Source organism: Nannobrachium achirus, assembly GCF_963921795.1.
Source record: "Nannobrachium achirus genome assembly, chromosome: 7".
Taxonomy (NCBI): Eukaryota; Metazoa; Chordata; class Actinopteri; order Myctophiformes; family Myctophidae; genus Nannobrachium; species Nannobrachium achirus.
The window spans coordinates 40417337-40440797 of record NC_137816.1 but is presented as its reverse complement, the minus strand read 5'-3'; the positions used below and the strand labels follow the sequence as shown (position 1 = coordinate 40440797).

Genomic DNA, 23461 nt, shown 5'->3' with positions numbered 1-23461 from the left:
CCAGGGCACGCGGCCGCACAAGTGCACCGTGTGCAAGAAGGGCTTCACGCAGACCAGCCACCTGAAGCGTCACATGCTCCAGCACACCGACGTCAAGCCCTACAGCTGCCGCTTCTGCCGCCGCGGCTTCGCCTACCCCAGCGAGCTGCGGGCGCACGAGGCCAAGCACGAGCGCGGCCGCTGCCACGTGTGCTCGCAGTGCGGCATGGAGTTCCCCACCTACGCCCACCTGAAGCGCCACCAGACCAGCCACCAGGGGCCGCACACCTTCCAATGCACGGAGTGCAGCAAGTCGTTCGCCTACCGCAGCCAGCTGCAGAACCACCTGCTGAAGCACCAGACGCCGCGGCCGTACACCTGCTCCCAGTGCGGCCTGGAGTTCGTGCAGCTGCACCACCTGCGGCAGCACTCGCTCACCCATAAGGTACTGACCCCGCCGAACCCGGAAAACACCACGCCTACCCACGCTCCCACCATCCAGACTCCACCCAGACTGCCGTAGGCGCAGAAATACACTGTACCGTACCGTTACCACGGCGTAAACTGTAAATATCAATGTCTAATGTCACATCCTTAGACTGTTTTTAGGGTTGTTGTTTTTTTTTTTTTTTTTCTCCTTTTTGTAAAAACAAAACAAACTAAAGACAGAATGAGTCGTTAGTGGAGAGTGAGAGACAGATGTTAAAAAAGCGAGGCCCTTGTCGGGATGCCAGAGGAGGCTACGGCACATTCTCTGTCATCAGTTCATCTGGTGTCCTTCACCCTCTGAGCTGTGAGAGAAGCAGGCAGGTAAGAGAAACCTCTACCCTGGCAGCCATCCATCCTCCACACTGCTTCCTTAAAGGAGCACTGCGCCCATTTTCAATCTATCTTCATATAGTCGGCCTCACTAACGCTCATTACAATGGTGTCACCATTTCTGTCTGTCTACTCAGTCTGTGTCTTAGAGGTGGCTGTGGACAGTTCAGAAACCATCGGTTTCCTCCAGTGATCATCATCAGTGGTCACACTAAGCACTATAACTTTAAAGATATTGTTATTAAAATCAAGTGGATGGTGTCCACACCACAACTATAACAAAGACGATGGTGAATAACTATAGTTATAGTGCTTAGTGTGAACAGCACTTAATAATGAGCTTTAGTGAGGACCAATCATATGAAGATACAGTTGAAAATGGGTTAAGTGCTCCTTTAAAGTAATACTTCACCCCCAAAATTACTTTTTTCTATCAATTACTCATCCCGCATAGCCTTGACATCATGGATATCTTTTGGTTGTGTTGCATTCCTTCACGGTGAATGAAGAATCCAAAGAGAATTTAGGCCTACTGTACTTGATGAATTGAAGAATATAGGGGGGCAGGATTAAAAGGGCATGAAACTCTAGGCTGATTCTGTCGTTTGTTTTCCAGTTTTGGTTCAAAAGTACAGCAGACATGGCAGGCTAGTAAGCAACACAGTTGCAGATAATCAACTTAAGTGTTAGATTAAGGTTTGTCCAGTGCCGCAGTAGTCAACAGGTGTGTCAGTGCACTTTGGCACGCTTAAATGTAACACATTTAAGCGCATTATTCATTTATTAGCTACAGCTGTTTTGATTACATCAGTGTACTATAAGGTCAGTCTCAGGGCACGTCACACATGTGCTTCATACGCTCCAGAAGCATCAGCATCTCACTGTGGCTCGCTGACTTGAAGCGTGTGAAGTCTGACGCATGTTTAGCATGGAGTTAAAACATTGGTGTACTTTAACTGGACGCCAACCGATAGGAAAAAAGTGCCGTCATTGACCCCACTTGGCAGCCATTTCATTCAGTGAGACAAACTGCACTGTAAGTAAAACAAACTACACCACCAGAAAAGCGTCACCCTTGCTGTTACTGTCCGCAACCTGCAAGGCGACATGGGAAAATGACGCGTCTGAAGTCTCATCTTCCGCTGGTTACGACCCATGAAGCACATTTGTGACTGTGCCCTGTCCAGCCAGCCATGTTTTCATGACTGTATAGTTGGAAAACAAACTACAAAATCAGCCTAGGGTTCCATCCCTATTCAATAACAGCAAAACGATATCAAAATCGTTTTTCTTCAAAATAAGGGTCCAGGATTCATCATTCACCATAAAGGAATGCGACACAAACAAACACTTCGATGTATTCAAAGCTTTGTTGAGGGGAGGGGGGTAATGGATAATAATAATAACAACAAAAAAAACAGGAGTGAAGTATTCCTTTAAGCCTTAGTTGTGTGCTGAAAAATAGCAGATCTACAAGCTCACAGTTTGTCACAGTGACAACTGACAAGTGAGCTTGTAGATCTGCTTTTTTTGGGTTGCGTCGCCCTGTTGGATCTTAAGCCCCTTTTCGACTGCAGCTTTAGCACCACACTACACAACACTACGCCGCACCACATACAAATATCGACATTTTCCATTACACAAAACTACCCCTATCGGTAAGAAAGAAATGGACCCTTTTAACTGTGATTATAATACAATATAAATTTGTATTATCCTAAATGATAATACACTATAATGGATTATAACTGTGATTATAACACACTATAAAGTATTAATGTATGATAATTATAATACACTATAATAGATTATAATAGTGGTGATAAGTTATAACACAATAGAATCTATTATCATGTATTACAACTATATCCTGGTGGTCTAAATGAAAAGTCAGTGATTATCAGTCATTATGAAGTGTTTGGCCCTGTTTGGCCTAGCTCAGACCTACTCTAGATTGGATACTTTTTAGTACCACGTTTAGTACCACTTTCACACCACTCTACCCAGGTCCTTGTTGTGGAAAACCTGGAACAAGTGGGCGGTGTGGAGTGGTGTGGTGTTGGGCCATGTCAGTGGAAAAGGGGCGTTTATGTTCTGAGTGTAACTCCCCAGCATTCAGGCCCGTGCTGGAGACGTTATGTCTTACAAGGCATTAAGATGAGGTATTAAAGCTTATGACAATTATGATTAATAACAGGCTAGCATTAATAATGTGAAATGGAACACAATAACATGATTATATGCTATACACTTTGATCTCAGTCCGCTGAGGCACCATTTGTCACACAGTGAACATGTCCTCCCTCAGAACCTAGCCGTTAATCTGATGTGATTTCATTAAGACACAACTTGGCGGCACTCCATTGACAATGAATTGGAGAAAGACTTAACATACTTCAAAAATGTGTGTGAGTTTTGCATTCAAATGAGGACATTTAGGAGCTGCAGAATGTGGGCAAATTCACGCAAAAATAACTCACTGGGTATAGTGTCCCCTATTGATGACATCAAGTTTTGCATTAAACCCTATATACTATATACTTAGTTGACCCCGGTTGACTGAGTCCCCCAGTTCTATATTTGGCCCTGTCCTTATTTCCCTCTACACTAAATCAAAACATGTCACAATGTGACAACGTAAGCGTGTAGATCTGCCAATATCACTGAATAATTACCCCAGAATAGGGCTGCGAGGGTACAAGTGGTTAAGATAACAGATACTGTAGCGATAACCTGACTCAAATTGAATCCTTGTAGATTAAAAAAGCATTTTTTAATGTATTTTACTTAAAGGCCCGCTGACACGCCACAAAATTATAATAGTATGATACAGTAGGTCACGTGGTCTCTCTGAAAAAGCTCTGAAATAGTCCGAAACTCATGTCGCAGTGTCGCCCCCCAACAACAGCTGACCAGTACAGTAAGTACCGGTAGTCCAGGTACAGTCAATTCATTTGATTGGCTTATAATTGCGCATTCCCACAATGACATCATAAAAATATTAACTCATATTTTAAGATGATTTCTTAAGGTGACAGTACACCTTTAGGTGACAGTACCCCTTTAAGTCAGCAAGAACGTAAAATGTGTGACAAATTGGATGTTTGGAGATAACAAAGAAAATCCCAAACACCAAACCTTGCAGAAGGATAATTGATCTTCTTGGCTACAGAGCTGTGCAGTTTAATTAACCATAAAATCTTCAAAACTAGAATTTTTGAATTTTGGCATGAAGTAAGTTTTTCTTTTCTGCTTGGGCCTTCTCTTATCCTGGTCAGAACTCCACACGAGACAAAGTACAGGAACCTGAGAATTAGATTTAGGGTTGACAGCTGCTTTTCAGTCCTGCATTTTCACAAATCTCATGAATAATATATTTGTCATATAATAAGTCATAGCTTTCATTTTAACACTGTAGTAAGAGCGCAGTGCCCTAGTCTGTTCAACATACATACACACAGCCGCATGCACAATGCACATAGCATGCACTTACACACTGGTTTTGTAAACCTCTGGGGACAATGACGTACCATGTGACCTTATGAAACTTCAGTGGGATCTAATTTTGTCCCCAGTTTGACATTCTGACCCCAATCAACTGGCTTCAGGTTTAACATTTGTCTGCAAATATGGCCTATGTCATCACACACACACACACGCGCACACACACACACACACACACACACACACACACACACACACACACAGTCAAAGTGGACATTTGATACGTAATGTTATCGCTAGCATCATCATCAGAAGCAGCTTCAAAGTTGTCATTCTTTTGATATCACTTCATCCTGATGTCATCATATAGAATGTTGTCTTCCAACATGTACAGATACATGTACAATACAGATATATGAATATATACTTATGTACAGCAGTGCTTCTCTAACTTGTCAAGGACCGGCAAATTGACACATAATATCCCGCTGGCCCCTATTTGAAAAGATACGCCAGGGACCCCTATAAGGGAAGGTTTTTACAGCCATTCTACTGCCACAGTACGTGTAGATACAGATTTGAATATATACTTATGTGTAGATCAGAGAAACCCAACATTTAAGGCATGTTCTCAGATTCAGTTAACAAGATAACAGATGAATCCTCATTTGCATCAGGCAAAGGATTCAAACTCCTACTTACAAATATATATGTATGGGACGGTATACAATAGGTGCCAGCAGATGTCTTGCTGGATTTTACCACAGAGATCTCCATATATGGCCATTCATTTATTAGTGAATTCATTTTCCCCATTGACTTGAATGGGGAAAATTCAAATGGTAAGACGGGATTAATTTGTGTGACTCCCATTACGGCAACCACACTTTCTAGTTATTATTATTATTATTATTATTATTATTATTATTATTACCATAATGACATGGCCAAAATAGGCATGCCAGGTTGAATGTGGTTAAACATAAGCGTTGTACAGCAGTCAGCAGGCTGAGAACATTCTCCTTTGTAGCTTCCATTCACTGCTCCCTCTGCTGGCTGATGGAGGAACAGACCTGTGTAGAGCAGACAGTGTGTGTGGGATGCCAGACTGACATCCTTGTCTGGTTGTATACAAAACCTGTCTGTCAAAGTGACCTGTAATTCAAACCAGTCATATTCCCACTCATATTTCTAGATAACTGAAACGAAGAGGTTCTCTACTTTGCACGTTTATACTTATTTTGCACATACTAATATTATGTACAATATATTATTATTGTAAGCAGTATTGATTTAATTATTTAAATTTGCACAGCATACATGCACTTTAGTAATTTACACAGTTATATACTGTATATTTACCCAGTAAAATCATGACTGTGCCTTTTCTTTATGGGGAAAATATATATAACTGTACAAATTAAGTGCATATACCATACTGTGCAAATATAAATAATTCAGTCCATACTGGTTACAATATATCATGTGCCAGATAAGTATAAATGTGCAAAGTAGTGCTAAAGATAAGTAACAGAAGAACTCTTTGTTACAATGACACTGTTTTAATTGGCGTTGTAGCTTCTAAATAGAGCTTACTAGACATTTGGCACTGAACACAACACAATTTAATTCTCTAGGTAGCTGCACATGAAGACTGCTTTTCCTGTGGAGTGTACAGGAGGTATCTATGATCTGTTCAGACTAAATTGCGAACTGGAAATTGCATATGATGTATGAAGTATGATTTCTAGACAGTGAACTAAAATAATATAAATGAATACATTAAATGTAAAATTGATATTGTACTTTAATGGATTCATAGGCTAATACTACATACAACACTAGAATTCTTAGTTTAGAAGTCCAGTCCTCTTTATATAATATAATGCAATTTCCAAATCATAGAGTAGATGAGGATTTGTAAAAAAAAAAAAAAGAAAGGCCCTTTTTCTGGTGTATTACCTAAAATGTCTGCCATGTTATTTTTATATGGTCATATAAACGAGGGAATACGTCATTATGTGAATATTTAAATTCTGTGTGCATGAACATTTGTCAGCTGGCTCTTTAAACACTGTCAATAGACTGGAAGCCATTGTTGGTCTTGTGCACTGGCCCAATGCCCGTTTCCAGGGGCATCACAAGGGGGGGGTGGAAGTGGGACTGAGTTAGTAGGGCCCAAGGTGGAGGGGCCTTAATTATTTTATACTTTAGCTATTGAAAAATAGCAGATCGGTGCCGGCGTGCTGCGCTGCGAGCTTGTAGATCTGCCATTTTTGAAAAGTCTTGAAAATGTGTTCAAATCTTTGAATATATGTATTTTTTAAGCGAACATTTGTACATTTTGCTTCTGGTGGGTCCGTGGAACTAAATATTTTGAGATGGGGTTGGGTGGCCATTTTGGGGGTCCTTCACATGAAAAAGTTTGAGCACCACTGACATAGAAACATATATTTTTCAAAAACCCTTAGAAGGATTTGAAATATTCAAAGACTTGCACAAATGTTCAAGATTTTTCTAAAATAGCAGATTTACAAGCTCGCAGCGCTTGTATATCTGCTATTTTTCAATAGTTAAAGCACCCAGGGCCCATAATTTGGGCCCTGGGTTTCTATGACAACGGTATCAAAACTTCTGTGGCACCCCACACCAGTGCTTCCTAAACTTTGTCATGTCAAGGACCTCCAAATTAATATTTATTTAGCTGCTGGCCCCCATTTGAAAATATTTAGTGTCAGGGGACCCCCATAAAAGATTTTTGTTGTTAAAATGTTGTAGACCTACTCTTCTAGGTCTACTTGTTACTTTTTTCATGATTTAAAAAAATACTGTAGCACATAGGCTATTTTTGAGTACCAACCCAGATATAGTGGTTAAACTGCTACCCCTGGTACCCCCCCAAGGACCCCTGGGGGTCCCTGGATCTCTCCTTGAAAACCACTGTTCCAGACCCTAGGGAATAGAGTTGCGACTGCTGAAAATGTTCTTAGTGATTATTATGTCAATTACTTTTATTAATTGAATAATTGAAAAGGTGCAGGTTTATTTATTTAAAATGTTATATGTATTTATTTTACATATAAATATAAATGTATCTGATAGAATTGGTATCCTGACCTGAAAAGGAGTGACAGTGAGACCCCTGTTACTGAACAAACACTCTATAGTGTCTCAAATATTACTATGGGAACATAGAGCTATATTTAACGCTTATTTTAACAAGACCCACTTTAACCCACTCAATGTAATTGTTTTTGCTTTTGTTTTTGTGCTCCACAGGGGATGAAAGGCCACAAGTGTGACGTGTGTTCCCGTGAGTTCACTCTGTCGGCCAACCTGAAGAGACACATGCTGATCCACAACAGCATCCGTCCCTTCCAGTGTCACGTGTGTTTTAAGAGCTTCATCCAGAAGCAGACCCTCAAGACACACATGATCGTCCACCTGCCCGTCAAACCCTTCAAATGCAAGGTGAGCAACAACGTCATGACGCTAACTAACCTCTTAGCAAAGTTGTTATAGTTTGCATTTTTCATTAGTTTATATTTATTCTGAGTACAATAGCTCCTGGAACAATAGCTAAGCTCCAACATCTGGCTTCGTCCGGTTCCCAAACTGGTCGGAAAAACGTGTAAAAAATAGAGTAAACTGAAGCATGGCCTACATCTGGCTCGGATATGGCCACCATCTTTGCACAAACGTCCAGGGTCCCATTGGCCAAGCTTTGCAGGACGCGCTGTAATTGGCTATGAAATTATCTCGTAAATAGCACTGATCACTTCACACTAGGTGTGATTTTTGTAAAAAAATATATATATATATTGACTCCAACGTTTGCAGGATTGCTCCGTTTTGAACGAAATGCCTCAAATCATGAATGCAACGCACATTCCCACTAGGCCGAGGAAGAAATGACACTTAAAAAAAGAATATCTATGCAGTGATATTTAAACATAAACGCTTGAACATAAACTGTAGTTGTAATATCCAACCCAACCCTGGCAAACAAGGTACAATGGTGAGGACTTGCAGCCTGTGACAAACCTCAGAGCACCGTATCCAACCATTGCAAGCATTTGGCAGTAAGTGGAATGCATGTAAATCAGATCACCATAGTCCAAAAAGGGAAGGAATGTAGCCTCAACCATTTTTCTCTTGGCGACAAAGGAAAAGCACAATTTATATCTAAAATAAAATCCTTCAGCTTCTGTACCTTGTCTTTCAATATGACATTGGAATGTTAAATTGTCATCAATTAAAATTCCTAAGCACGTACATTTACTGTGAGACTACTTCAATTTGACTGCCCTACAAGATTACTATGCCAGAAGGAAAAGCCAATATATTCTTGCAAATGTAGATCAACGCCAGTTTCTACTTTGGGGCATTTAGCATAAAGATGAATGCCACAAAGATGTTGGCTGTTCTCTCCTGCGCACCTGCAAAAGGTCTTTATTTACTATAGGCCCTCCAAATCGATGTGTATTAGGTCACAGACCTCCATTTGATTTTGACAGAAAGAAAGACGATTGTTGTTAGATTAGAACAAGAAATGACACAGTCCTTTTATTGCGCCTTGTGGACTAGCCTTGTCATCTCCATGTTTGGACAAGGTTTCAGACAAAAAGCCTTTGCCTCAGCCGCCCCTAGGCTCTGGAACAGCCTGCCCTTCTTTATTAGAAGTGCAAACTCCATTGAGTCTTTTAAAGGGCCATGAAACACAAAATCACTTTTTCTATAAATATATATTATATTAATGAGTCACTTGTGATAGGGAGCAATGATATGGTTCAATTTTCCCATAGGCTTGTGGTTTCAGAGCTTTCTGCTGTCTCTGTAGCTATTTCTGTGCACTTCCAGTTTCTGGTTAGGTTAAATCTTTGGCGCCACTCATTAAATATTAGCTCATTCTGTTTTATTTCTGTGACGTGACGTAGGCATATCTAATTAATATTAACGTTTGTTTTATATAGAGTCGTATCAAGGGGTTTCACTGTATGCTACTTTCAGAGAAGAGCAGAGCCAGACTCTGTCAACACAGACAGTTACACTGTGGTGCCTGTGAGTGTGTTTCCTGGTTCTCTCTCACAACATAAGTCAAGTCACAACTCACAAGTCATACAGTTCTTTAGATTTTAGGGTAGTTTCTTCGTATTTGGTGTTTTATCATATTAGTATTTTCAATGGTCGTTGACTCTCCGAGCCAAATAACCACTGTGTGTTTACATGCCGTGGCAGAGAACGCTATGCGGCTGCTGTCTCGACCGTGGGGCAGGGCTGTTGCTGTTCGACTCAGTGGTGGAAAGTAACACTTGTTACACGTTGGAAGTATATTAATACTGCGATGTTGAAACACTCTGTTACAATAAACGTCCAGGATTCAAAATGTACTTGTAAATGTAAAAAATAGCCGATCTACAAGCTCACAACGTGTCGCGAAAGCGTCGCGGCTATTTAACTTCAATTAAACTTAATTACATTCTGCAAATTATTCCTCAAGGCCACAGGATGAGGAATAATAACATGTGCTGATGGAAGAAGCTCTGGCATTGGTTACAAGATATGACACATCACACAGCTAATGTTTGGCATTGGTAACCTTCTACCTACTTTCAGGATTAGAAATTAACTTTATGATTTAGCTTGTAGTGAAGTTCTGGTGAATTTTACAGTCCATTAGCCACTAGGGATGAAAGCCGCACTTTCTCTTGCGACACGTTATCGATACGCTGGCTCCAAGTATCGATATTTTATTACAACACGCTGGTGCTCTACAGTATATTACAGGTACAAACTCGTGGCACAAGAGACTACCCCATGTGAAGATAAACCCAGCAGAAAAGGATGCATAACAGACATTCCCTAGCACATGAGGTAGTCTGCAGTCCTGACCAGTGTTGTTTTTGACAGCAAATTTTGATTTAGTTTTAGTCATAGACAGTCATTTGAATAAAATGTCATTTAGTTTTAGTCATAATTTAGTCACCTGAAAAGTATTAGTTTTAGTCTAATTTTAGGCGACTAAATCTACAGTTCATTTAGTCAACTGAAATGTATTTTGGCAGGCCTTGATGGCATCGTAATGACTGATTTTACACTTGGTTGTGTGCTGAAAATAGCAGATCTACAAGCTCACAACGCGTCGCAGCTTGTAGATCGGCTATTTTCAGCATGCAACACCTGAGAGCAACCAAACATAAAATAATTCTCTTCTCCACTAGTCCCTACAAATGTTTTAGTCTAGTTTTTATTTTGTTGACAAAATTGTCAATATATTTAGTCTTAGTTTTAGTCACCACAGCTTAGTTTTTTTTTTACCGGTAATTTTTATTCAGTATTCGTCAGTGAAAAAACGCAGTCGACAAACATTTTTTCGTCATAGTTTTAGTCGACGAAATCAACACTGGTCCTGACTCCTGACAGGAACCAAAACGTAACACATCGTGAATGTTGTGAATCATCAAAGTCTATGACATGATTTTCATACACTTTCCTGTGCATGCATATGCAGATTCAATATGTATTGTATTGTTAGTCTAGTCTTATATACTGTACAAAGACAAAGACAAAATTACTCTTGTATACAGTAAATTAAAATCAGTAAAACTATTTTAGTAGCTATGATAAACAAGAAGATAATAATACATAAATGTGAAGAATAGCAGAAATAATGAACTGTAACAAAGAAATAACAAAACAGCATTATTAATAATTACGCTATAATTAGTATGGCATTGTTATTAACCAATACATACCGTATCGTCTTTAATATTGCAATACAGTGTATTGTGGGACGATATATTGTGACACCCCTAGCACAACATGTACATTGGACATAGTTGTATAGGTTTTTGAAGGTGCTGTGTGCAGTATATACTGTATGTGTGTCACAGTATAGATAGATGGATAGATAGATACCCTTATCCCAAGGGGGAAAATCAGTTGCCCAGAGGCAGCACAGTAGTTTAAGGTTACAAGTTACAAAGAAGCAAGAAAAAGAAAAAAGTACTGTTGTGTACAGTCAAAAACGCAAGGCACAATAAAAAGAATATACACAAAGTGTCAAAAAAAGAAGAATATATACATTAAGTGTCCAAAAACATTCAACACTCATAAGTGTCACGTCAGAACACAAATGGCAATACTTAAAACACAGCTTAACAATGCAGTGCCAAACAAAAGTTCATAACAGTCAATGCTGTATGTATCCACATTTGTTTTTTTCCAGGTATGCGGCAAGTCTTTCAACAGAATGTACAACCTCCTGGGTCACATGCACCTCCATGCTGGCAGTAAACCCTTCAAGTGTCCCTACTGCACCAGTAAGTTCAACCTGAAAGGGAACCTCAGCCGACACATGAAGGTCAAACATGGAATGGACGTCTCGCCTGAAGGACAAGGTGAGACCTGCTGCTCTCCTCTGCTTGTGTGTGTGTGTGTGTGTGTGTGTGCTTGTCTACTGTCCACACCAAGCACTATAACAATAACTGTAAATAGATTGATACACACATTGTTCTAACCCAAGTGGCAGAGTCCACATCACTATAATGCCGATATACAGTAGTTGTATTGTTTGGTGCGGACGGCCCTTTATGCCTGATTTTACATTTAGTTGTGTGATTCGACACGTTATGAGCTTGTAGATCAACTAACTAAAGTATGTCCAGTGTGCAACTATGGTGTGCAACTTAGTGTAAGGGTTTGGTCACACATTCACAACTGGAAACAATTGCATCCCGTTCACTTCCATTCTTCACGAGCGAAGTGGGTTCAGCACACAGTTTCAGCACACTGGTACAGTACCTTACATTGCCGGGGGACTGCCCATAAGTCCTACATCTCATTAGTCCTACATCTCATTAGTCCTAATTCGGTTAGGGTTAGGTTTTAGGGTTAGGTTCAGGCATAGTTTTACTGAGGTTAGGTTTAGGTTTAGGCATAGAATTTTCACCAGGTTAACATTCACCAGATTCGGACTAATGGGATGTAGGAACAATGAAATGTCAGACCAATGCCATGGCACCACATGCCATCGCATCATGTGGCGGTTTGACACACAGATATAAAGAGCTAGATGCCTCGGTCGCCTCTGCAGTTAATTGGAGCGATGTGCAAAAGTTCTAGTCCGGACTTCCTGGAAAAACCAAGGGGACGCTGTCAGTCAAAGTGACTACTGGCCAATCACAGCGCAACATTTCCGGGACTTATCCAAGGACCACAATTCAATTCAACAGCCAGTTCCGATGTTGCGCGGCTCAGCTGTTCTCACAGGCTGCGTACGTAAAGACCCGCCCCCACCTGCCTCTGACTGGCCTGGCAACTTCCCTATGTGTGACGCACGCGGAACCAATGAACACGTGATGAAGATTCCCTTGGTTGCTAAATGCATACGCCCCCTAGCCGAAGGAGGCGTCTACCTTTCTATGTCTATGGTTTGACACTTCGGCATGCGTTGGCTACTACCCTTCATTTGCGCATGTGTGACCCCACTAAATCAGGCTTTAGTATTTTTCTCCACAGACATCCTGACCTACAGTGTCAGTAATATCACAAGGGCACACGCCAGCAGTTGCACTTCTATACCAAATTATCTTTTGCAGAATTGTGGGTATTTATTATAATAAACGTTCACATTTTGCTGTCTCCCCTGTTATGTTCATGTTAAATGTCTTGTAGTGTCTACGACCATAAAGTAAATGATGCATGTCGCAGTGCTGATGGTTACATGGACCGTGGAGGTGCCTCAGTGATGCCGCATTGATTTTACAATGAATTAATGTTTCCAGTAAACATAACGCTAACAACAAAAAAGTACATTTCAGCTAGGGTTGTTTAATGCCTCTTTCAAGCATCGATCATTCGGAAAGTTTTGCAATGATTGTTGACTTAGTTATATTGACACATTTCAAATAAAACTCCAGCTAACTCCAAATGTTAATTTTTCAGGAAATATATAAACATCATCTAGCCCAAGTGGATTAGGAGGTTTTGGCACAAGCGCTTTTTACTACTTTTCATTGATTGAATATTTTTTGAACCAACACACAGACGTTAAGGGTTATGGTTAGGTTAAATAGCACAGATTATTTTTAAAGAGGGCTAAACGGGTGGAGTTAGCTAATTTGGCAGACAGTTTGAGGATCCATTGGAGCACTTTTTAATACTTTTCATTGGTTCATATATTTTTATATATATATTTTATATTTATTGATCGTGTCAGTGGAGATAGCCAGGAAACAGGGAGAGAGAGCAGGGGTATGACATGCAGCAAATGGTCCTCCCGGCCTGGGAATCGAACCGGGGACTCGATACCATCCAGTTTTTAGAGTAGTCATTATTTAGTTCAGTAACAAGAGTCTGCCCATCTCTCCAGCTCTTAATTAACCCGTAAATAGAGTTTCAGGCCGGGATAGCGATACATACAGAACACAGGATAAACACGTGAAATTATAAGTGATTAAACAAAAACTAAAAAAGGAAGACAGACAGAATTGGAATTGGAACTCAAGCTGATAAGTGTTCTTTGTGGGGTTCTCTCTTCTGATTGGATGGAATTTGTATCCTGACCTGAAAAGGTGTTTTCTGCTTACTAAAATGCAAGATGAGGAGACCCCTGTTATGAAACAAACTACTGTAGGTCTATAGCAATGATTGCTATTGGGAATATTAGGGTAGAGTCTCAGTTTCAGCCTGGAACTGAACCGACCCGGCTCGATAATATATGCTAATTAGTCAGGCCGGTCCATATAGTAGATCTACAAGCTGTAACAAACAAGTGTGCACCCTTGGTTGCGCTAAAGAGGGATAAGATATCAAGAACAGAAGGGAGAAATGTTTGTTGTTTGTGTGTGTTTTGTACTTTGCCAACTGCCAGTAAGAAGAGCGATGCAGTGGGCTGACTTCCAAGTAGATGAACTCCAAAATAAATTCTGCGTTGACTAGTCATATCATTGTGAGTTTTATTCTGAAATCTTGCTGCCAGCTCCAGGAACTATTTAGTGAATCTCCTTGTTGATGCTTGTTGTGCAAGAAGTACCAACGAATGAATGGATTTTAAATTAACCTTTTTACTTTGTGTAAACCATGCACTATGGAAGTACCCACCTTTTTCGATTGTCCGTTGCAGTAGCCTAATTATTGTTGAGTCGTTTTTTATCATCCATCCATGATTCATGGATGACCTTTGCGTGTATGCGTCCACTACATGGAGCCACACAAATAAACATACTAGAAGTTGATTAAATGTGACCATGTCACTGTCTCTTTCTTTCTCTCTCTCTGTCTCCCTCTCTCTATCATCCTGTACTGTGATTTGAGCCGACACATTTCTGGCATTAGCTATTTTTCTTTTTTCTCCTCTTCTTTTTCTTTTTTTTAATTATGGCAATTACTTGTGCCAAGGCCAATTCTGGTCTGGTTCAGACCGGGCCTTAATTTTCAGGCCTGTTGAGAACTCTAAAATAGAATAACACTATTTGAATGAAAATTCACGTACACCCCCTTTAATGACTAAATAACTGCAATATTGGCTGTATGTGTAATAAATAATAGAGTTCAAATGTTGACTAACAACTCCTTTTATTTCTTTGCTGTTGTTCTTTGCCCTAGAAGCGCTTCCAGAACTGGACAACCAGGGAGAATATGAAGGTCAAAACTTCAACTTCAACTCAGCAGACAACATGGACAATAGTGGCTCCCAGAACCTCACTAAGCTGACCACGGCCAACATAGAGGACATGGAGGAGTACTACAACTTTGGGAAGGACACAAACTCCTACACTACACCATGAGGACTGAAGCTCCTTCAGAGGAACATGGTTCTCCTGAAGACCTCTCCTCCCCTGCCCATACCCACACTCCTAGAGGTGCTATCCAGGCTTTGGGAGAGAGACACTGGGATGCTTTTATGGTTTCGTATGGTTTTGACCTCTCCTCCCAAGAGCCCAGAACTGCTAGAACTCTTCACGGGGGAGAGAGAAAGAGAGGAGGAGGAGACGCACTTCAAAAGGAGAAGTTGTCTCAGCTCTGTTGTTTGATAACAGAGACACATGCAGAGACCTCTAGTGGTCTGGACGGGAGCTCCTCTTTGGATTTATTACTCCACCGGTATTAGACTCTGACGGGGAAAAAAAGAAAAGTGTTTCTGACGGACAAATCTGTATGTCGTGTGTATCGGTTATTTAAAAGAGAAAAAAAGAAACGAAAAAGTGTCAGTCACGGAGCCATCGCAGTTACATTTGATGTGCTTGACATTTTGTTTACCATTTCATTCATTCACAAAAGAAAAAAAATGGTATGCCCTTATATTTTTTACTTAAAAGTGCCAGCCAGTTTGCAACTGGGCCTCCATCGTCTCAGCTATTTACTCTGTATATCCAGCATTTGATACGTAGTCACAACATACTAATTTGGTCATTCTTTGGTTTGAATGCTCTTACTTAACAATTCCTAATAGTAGATAATTGTCTCCTACTCCATCTCGAATACGAAGGAATCTGTTTTGCTATGTGCTTTGTGTGTGCGTAGTCTGCGTACAGAGTACATTGCAAGCCATTTTCTCCCCAGGGGTCCCTTACTACCAAAGTTGCTACAGTTCAATGTCATGTGGCACTAGAAAACCACATCACTGACACATAAAGCCCTTTTCACTGTACAACGACTACGCAGAGTTCAATGTGTTTACCCAACTTCTTTTTTAGTTTTTGTTTCACGTGGTTTACCTTTTACATAAATAGCCTTTGACCAAGACTAACACTTTTATTGATTCTGAGTCTGACATGTATGTTTGTCAGTCTGGGATGACACCTTCAAATATCCTCTAGAAATCTGTGTTTAATGCCCGTAGTCTTCCATGTGTGGACAAATTACAAATATAAAGTGCTCAAATATAAAGTGCTTAACCTAAAGCCACGGATGTTACCCATTGCATCGCATAACCCTTTGAGTTCCGTAATATTCCATAATGGTCAATAAAGAGGTACTTTAATCCTGTCTGGCCCGAATGTCACTGTATTTCCTCTTTTCCATTGAGTATAATACCGGCTTTCACCTGCTGCAACAGCACCACTACACTCATTGAGGAATACAGTGATATTCAAGCACGAACGGGATTAAACATGGAATATTACAGAACACAAAGGTCCCGATGCGACTTTAGGAAAAGCACTTCATATTTAGAATACAGGAGAAGTTAGGGCATTAAACAAGTGCGTCCAGTGGATATTTGGACTGACAGACATACAAAATGTCAGTATCATAAAATAAGTATTATAATAATTTGTCAGTCTTGGTCCAAGTAGTTTCACGTGGTTTACCTTTACATTAACAATCTATCCCCTGTAGTACAAATACACTACTGTAGTTTTGAATAATTACCAAGTAAGAACCGTAAAGTACAATGCACTTTTCTTCAAGAACCTGGCGTTTAGTTTTTAGTTTTCTTTTACTACGAAGGCTGTTTTCTGTGAATAACCGAGAGGAACTTGGTCTCCTCAAAGAGGAGGCGAAGGACAAACTCTCAATTTGAAAAACCACATGAACCCTAGCGTCCCTATTCTGAGGCAAAAATAGACGATCTGCAAGCTCTGCAATGTGTTATACGCAGATATGCAATTTTTGGCAAAGCCATTTCGTTGTTGAGGGGAAACACTAGAGGATCTAGTACGGAACCATGGAGGACTCCAGTCCCCTAAGTATATAGGGTTTAAGTGGTTCATGACAACGATATTATTGAACACAGACAGATCTGCCTTTTCAGTAGGTTTTTATAATGGCTGTTTCAGTGAGATGGATAGTTTGCTGTTTGCGAGCTGTTTGTACGGAGGATCAGCCATATGTTTGTAGGTTCAGCACTCTGTTATAATCAGCACTGGGTTCAATCCACGGTCAATTCCGTCTCAGCGTTTGCACACAAAGTCCGGTGCATTCTTCTTTATCGTTTGACAGGTTTGACAAAAACGCGTAAGACTTGGTGTGCAGTGGTGTGTGTTATCCCAGAAATGCACACACTTTCATGGAACCATTTTGTGGAACAGAAGGTGTGGTGAGCAAGAATTTGATTAGTGTAATTTTAATATATCGATGTCTTAAAAATGCATTGATATAACATGAAGATTGATATTCAATATATTGATATTTGATTACAATACATTAAAACATGATTGAATTCTAGAACCCCAAGCTATTTTGGTGGAAAATGGCCCTGAGGGCTCTGGACAGTTTAGAAACCTTCCTATCAATGACTGCATCGGTACGCAGGTTTGGTCATTTCAAGATTATTATTATTATTACAAGAACAGTAGCCTCTATTTCAGCATGCTAACGTTCCAGGAAGACAAATGCTGTAGTTTGTACTAGCTTGGAATCCCCATGAATGATGTCATTGGTAGGCAGGTTTCTGAACTGTCCAATAGCCCTCCTCTCAGACGCTGCTGTGTAGACAGAAATGGTGTCATCTGGCCAGTTATACGAAGATACGGTTGAAAATGGGTGGAGTGATCCTTTAAGTGTTTAAATCTGAAGAATTGTGAATAGCTCTCCTCAGAGGGAGGTTGTCGGTCCTAAACCCTGTGACCAGGGGCGTCACAAGGGGGGGGGGGGGGGGGAACTGAGTTTCCAGAGCCCAAGGTGGAGGGGCCTTAATTATTTTATACTTTGGCTATTGAAAAATAGCAGATCTACAAGCTCACAGCGCGGCACCGAGTGCCGCGCTGCGAGCTTGTAGATCTGCTTTTAGAAGACATTTATAGAATCGGGTGAAAAATATTCAAAGACCTAACCCTATTTTCAAGATTTTTCAAAAATAGCAGATCTACAAGCCTGCAGCGCGGCACTCGGTGCTGCGCTGTGAGCTTGTATATCTGCTATTTTTCAATAGTTAAAGCACAAAATAATGCGTAATATGCGTTGAATTGACAGTGGACGGAGCCCCGTGCTGATGCTGCTCATAGTTGTGTTTTTTGGGGAAGCCAGTCAGTCACCTCCCCCTGTCCTGCCATGCAGGACAGACAGACAGACAGCGTTGATATGCACACTAATACCACAGGAATGGTCTAAACTAGCTCTGTTCTTTTGTTTTCTTTTTTGGAATGAGGAATATCAAACTGAGACCTCATGGATATTGACCATGATTTATTTAATAAAGGATCTCTAGTTTAAAGGAAGGAGAATTTGTGTTTTCAATTTGTCCAAATATAAATATAGTCGGTATATATCGTTGCTCGATCCATGTTTCAACTTGCGCAACTTCTAACATCATACAAGACGAGTGTCAAAACAAAAGTTGTGAACAAAATCTACACGCTCACAACGCGCTGCATTGTAGAAGGAAATCCAAGGGACTCAATCTACAATGAAATATTAGTATTTTATTTTGCACGAGGCAACCAGATTGACCAATGCGTGTCGACCTCTCAGGTCTTCATCAGGGACTAATTAGCCGTGTTGAGTGATCAGATGGGTGGGCCGCAAACACTTTGGAGATGTTCAAGTGGGCCCTGATCCAGGAAGGTTTGTGAATCACTGCTCTAGTCTTCTCTGCAGTTGAAAACAACTGCAAAAAAATAGCTGCAAGAAGCAGCGGGGGCCAAGCAATGTGAGCAGTAGGCCATAGCCACAGAATGCGGTCAATCAGGGGCCATTACTTGCCTTAATACCACTGTAAGGAGTTTGAGAAAATTGGCATGGCCATTATAGGCCTAAAATGTGAAATTGGCCATGTTTTGTTTTCACAAGTCAATGATGGAGGCCAAGCCTCTGCCTATCTGCTGATAAGCATACAAAGTTTTAGATTTTATGAGAATAAGCATTCGTTCACCTTTTTGTGAAAAGCCACAGCCTCTGCTAAATTCATTGGCTCTTGGAAGCTTTTATTTATTGACGTACAAAGGTTTCTTTGGCTGGGATTTTATATATTGGTTCTTAGATTGTGTTTAGGAAGTTGCGTGCAGATTACTCCAAAATCTTAGGAGGACGACGATCATCTTCAAGATTAATTCAACTAAAGTACTGACCTACAGACAGACTGAACCCTGCTGATTTGGGCACTTACCACTTTAAACATGCAGAAATAGCCAGTCTATGGTGCAGCACCAGACGTGAGCCTTTTTCATGCGACAGTATAACATTTAACATCTGTAGCTTAATCTGTAGCTTAATGAATAAACGTTATTTTAACAAGTTTATTAAAACTTAAAGTAAACAGACATCTCAGTATACAAATTCTGCTACTTCTACTAATAACAATGATAATAAAACGAATAATTCTTATAATATTGCTGAGTTATGATCAGAGTTTTACACAGCATCAGTTTATTATATTCATGAATCCATCTGATCTAAGTAGATTAGAAAAATGGAAGCTTTTCTAAAACAATGCCAGTTGTCTTACAACAATGTTTCCATCTGGTGGTCACTTATGAAATCACAAGAGAGGCTTCGTCATGGCTACTGCAGAGCTTTGGTCCTGTGCTGCTGATAATGTATTCTGTGCTGTAGCTACTGTACTGTATGTACAGATGCACAGCCGAACATTTATTATGCCTTTACACTCGGGAGGTTTGTAAGGAAAATGTGTTTGGTGTGGCTGATTTTAAGATTTAAACAGTCACACGCTCGCGAGTTGCACCTCACACTGCGAGGCATTGTGAGCATGTAGATCTGCTATTTTCACAATGTTCGCCTCTTGCTTACTTCATATTTGACAGTTTGGTCTTGAAAGTCCTTAAATGTTCACTTTATAAATGTGCAGATACCCTGTATACACAGGTTTGTTTACCGTTGAGTCAGACTTTTTTTTTTACATTAAGTTAATCATCTGGGGACCCCACAAAATAATTTGGGGACCCCACTTGGGGTCCCGACCCTAAGTTTGTGAACCACTGATATAAAGGATACTTGGATAAATAACATTTAAAAGTGGGTTTTCGTACCAAGACACCTTACCTTTAGTCGGGGGATATCTTTAGAAATAGTGTCAAATCCTGTAATAAATTCCTTACCCAAAAAAATCTTCACCAATGTGTTTGTAAAGGTTTCTAGTAACACATCTCACAAAGACTGAAATTCAGTTTCCCTAGGAAAATCTTTGACAGCTAGGGTAATTCTGGGTCTCATTCACTCACTATACACTATATACTAAAGGGGAAAAAATCACTCCCAAAAAATATGCTTTAATTGGGATGTGAGGGGTCTAACTAGGTGTTTTTAATTATTCTGAATCCATTGCAAGCATTTGTTTTGCATCAAAAACATTCCTTGGGCTAGAAATGGACCCCCATACCACTGTGAAAAGTGATGACTCATCACTAAACCATCATTTTATGGGCTGTTTTTAGCCCAATGAATGTTCTTTTGTTAAAGCACAAAATAACGCGTAATAATGTGTTCCCAGTCTAAATGGGTTAAACCCCCTCCTCCCCCTATGAAGAACATTCATGGGGGGCCCGCAGTGAATCCTTGTACCCAGGGCCCAGAATTTGGTGCGACACCCCTGGCTGCGACAACAGCATCTACACACCTTCACCTTTTAATCCAAAGCGACTTACAATAAGCAGGTAATACATCAGTGTTGAGTGTGACAACATGTCTAAATAGATAGAATGTGCACCTCAGAGCACAGGTCTCTGCCAGGCCAGGTAGCTTATTGTAGGCCAGCAAATGTTTTGCAAAAATAGGCCTCTGGTGGCGCTATAATAGGCCGATGTGAAACATTTGGTACAGAGGTTCTGCTCTGGCCTCCAGGGAGCATGCATCATGCAGTTTTACTTGGAAAATGGTTGTGACACAAACCGATACTTACTTAGTCTGGTTAGGATTTACCGTAGATGTGAAAATGTTCAAATTAGTGGATTCAAACCAGAGACCTTGTGTTTATAAAACACTGTCATGCTATAGAACAGGGGTCTTCAACAGGGGGTCCTCAGAGTTACTACAGGGGGTCCTCCAAATCTTTGTGTGATAGACACTTTTTTTCTCTGTTTTTATATTAACCACTTGAACCAACCAGAGTGTCCATGTTCCGAGAACTTTGGCCAAAAATAGCAGATCTACAAGCTCACAACGCGCAAGGCGTTGTGAGTTTGTAGATCGGCTATTTTCGGCGAGGGAAAAAAAGAGTGAAAAGTTTCAGTTTCTTAAGTATTGACGGTTCAAGTGGTTAAATATCTGAAAACACAAAATTACATTAATCCAAAATACAATGATAATTGTGCTGTCAAACAATTATGAAACTATATGGAATCTATGAACAGGCTGTGGGGGTCCCTGCTTCAACTCTCTCTCAACTAAGGGGTCCTTGGCCTGAAAACGTTGAAGACCCCTGCTATAGAAGAATGGGAGCTTAGCCTGACAAATGATTTCAAGTAGAACAAAACCGCTTTAAACTGGAACCGTTTTTTTTTTAAGTGGAACGTAACATGTTTGAGCTGGAATGCAACATGTTTGAACTAACTGGAATACAACTGACATGATAAAGACCATGATACTGACATAATACTGAGTGTGTGGACTGGTCGTGCCACCATGAGGCCGATGTGGGGTGGCAGTTCTTCCTTGGCCTCCTGTGAGTGTGCATGTAAGTTTCACAGAAATCGGCTACTGCTTCCATGACTTGTGGCATTTTGTGCAAATTGGACCACTCCCGCAAACACTGGAAGCCAATCATAGCCAATCGGAATGGAATATGAAAAATCTGACAGATACATGTTGATCACATGACTACAGAGATATGGTGGATGGACATTGGACAGACGGACAGACAGGGAGGGCGTCTGGCCTGGCAGAGAAAATAAACAACTTTATTATTATTATTTATTTTTTGGGGGCTTTTATGCCTTTATTGATAGGACAGTAGACTGACAGGAAATGTGGGAGAGACGGTCGTCCGGATTGGGAATCGAACCGGCAACGCTGCCAGTCATCCATGTCTACGCGGCAATGCCTAAGTGGTATGCGCTTGGACCAGTAGGACAGCAGGCGCCCGACAATAAACAACTTTAACTGCAGGAACATGTATGTGTAGTACAGTACCTCATCTTGGTTACAAGATGCCTCACTTTCCTCACATTCCACATGGTCTAAAATGAAACATACTATTGTGTATACAGTATTTAAAATGTGCATACTGATTAGTATTACATCAAATCAATCTATTTGGAGTGCACCCATAGGCCTACAAGATCTTTATTATGTCTTACATAGGCTACAGTACAGTTCATACACAAGAGTGGGAAGCACCCATGGAACTATTGCAAAACAGTACATTCTTGTGGCAAGTATCTTTGACATTATCAAATCTAACCCACATCATAGTTGATTGATTTTGTGCAAGATATTTCACATCTATTCTACAGAGATTTGAGAGGATTGCACCATATGAAATGTATCAATTAAAGTTCTAAGCAAAATGTCAGAGACAAAAGGACGTTAAAAAGTTATCAACCCTGTACACCAGCGGATCCCAACCCTTTCTGGATCAGGCCATACTTTAAGTTTAAGTTGATGGAAATTTATTTTTCAAGCTTTTAAAGAAAAATACCATGAGATCTTTTTGTTTGTAATATTATCAAATCTTCGTGTTTTGCCAATTGTTTGGAGGCCCACATGCAATATCATCACAGCCACCCGGTTGGGAACCGCTGTTGTCCACAATTGTTTAATTACAATACAAAAAATACAAAAGACCTCTCTCCTTAGGCATATAACTATTATCTATTAGCTTATCTCATGCTTATGAAGAGTCCTGGCTTCATATTCTTTTGTGCTTAATATGTTTCTTTGCATATTAATCACTACGTAGTTGAAGGAACAACTGCAAGCATCATTATTGCATCATTATCGATTATTGATTGTTGATTGTATACACATACTGAATCACACTGAAATTGCCTTCAGTGAAATGGACAAGATTACTTGCCACTTAACTTAAGATTAAACATCACTTTCGTATTAATTAATAATGATCAATATACAGATAGTGAGGTAAATGGACCATTATGGACCAAAGAAAAAAGAGAGAAAATAATAAAATAAATAAAAATAAGAAAAAAAGTTCATACAAAGTAGAACAATACAAATAAAAAATAAAAAACTACAGACTTGTGTCTGCACCGTGTATGGGCGATGTGCAACATGATGAGCAGTTTGTTACAGTGATAGTTAGTGGAAGTGTCTATAATGATGTGATGTTAAATATGATGGTTGAATCTAAACTGTGAACGGG

At 40.2% G+C, this 23461-nt stretch overlaps 1 protein-coding gene across 1 annotated transcript in view; it reads left to right on the top strand.

Moving 5' to 3' along the window:
* Nucleotides 1–17796, top strand: part of LOC308288757 (uncharacterized protein) — a 22698-nt gene extending 4902 nt beyond the window's left edge. Inside the window, exons 2-5 of the mRNA XM_080730227.1 lie at nt 1–424; nt 7522–7713; nt 11471–11642; nt 14851–17796. The exon at nt 1–424 is cut by the window's left edge and continues 1262 nt beyond it. Of these exons, the coding sequence (XP_080586353.1) occupies nt 1–424; nt 7522–7713; nt 11471–11642; nt 14851–15032 (970 nt within the window). The 3' untranslated portion in view covers nt 15033–17796. The remainder of the gene's footprint in view (nt 425–7521; nt 7714–11470; nt 11643–14850) is intronic.
* The last annotated feature ends 5665 nt before the right edge of the window (nt 17797–23461 follow it).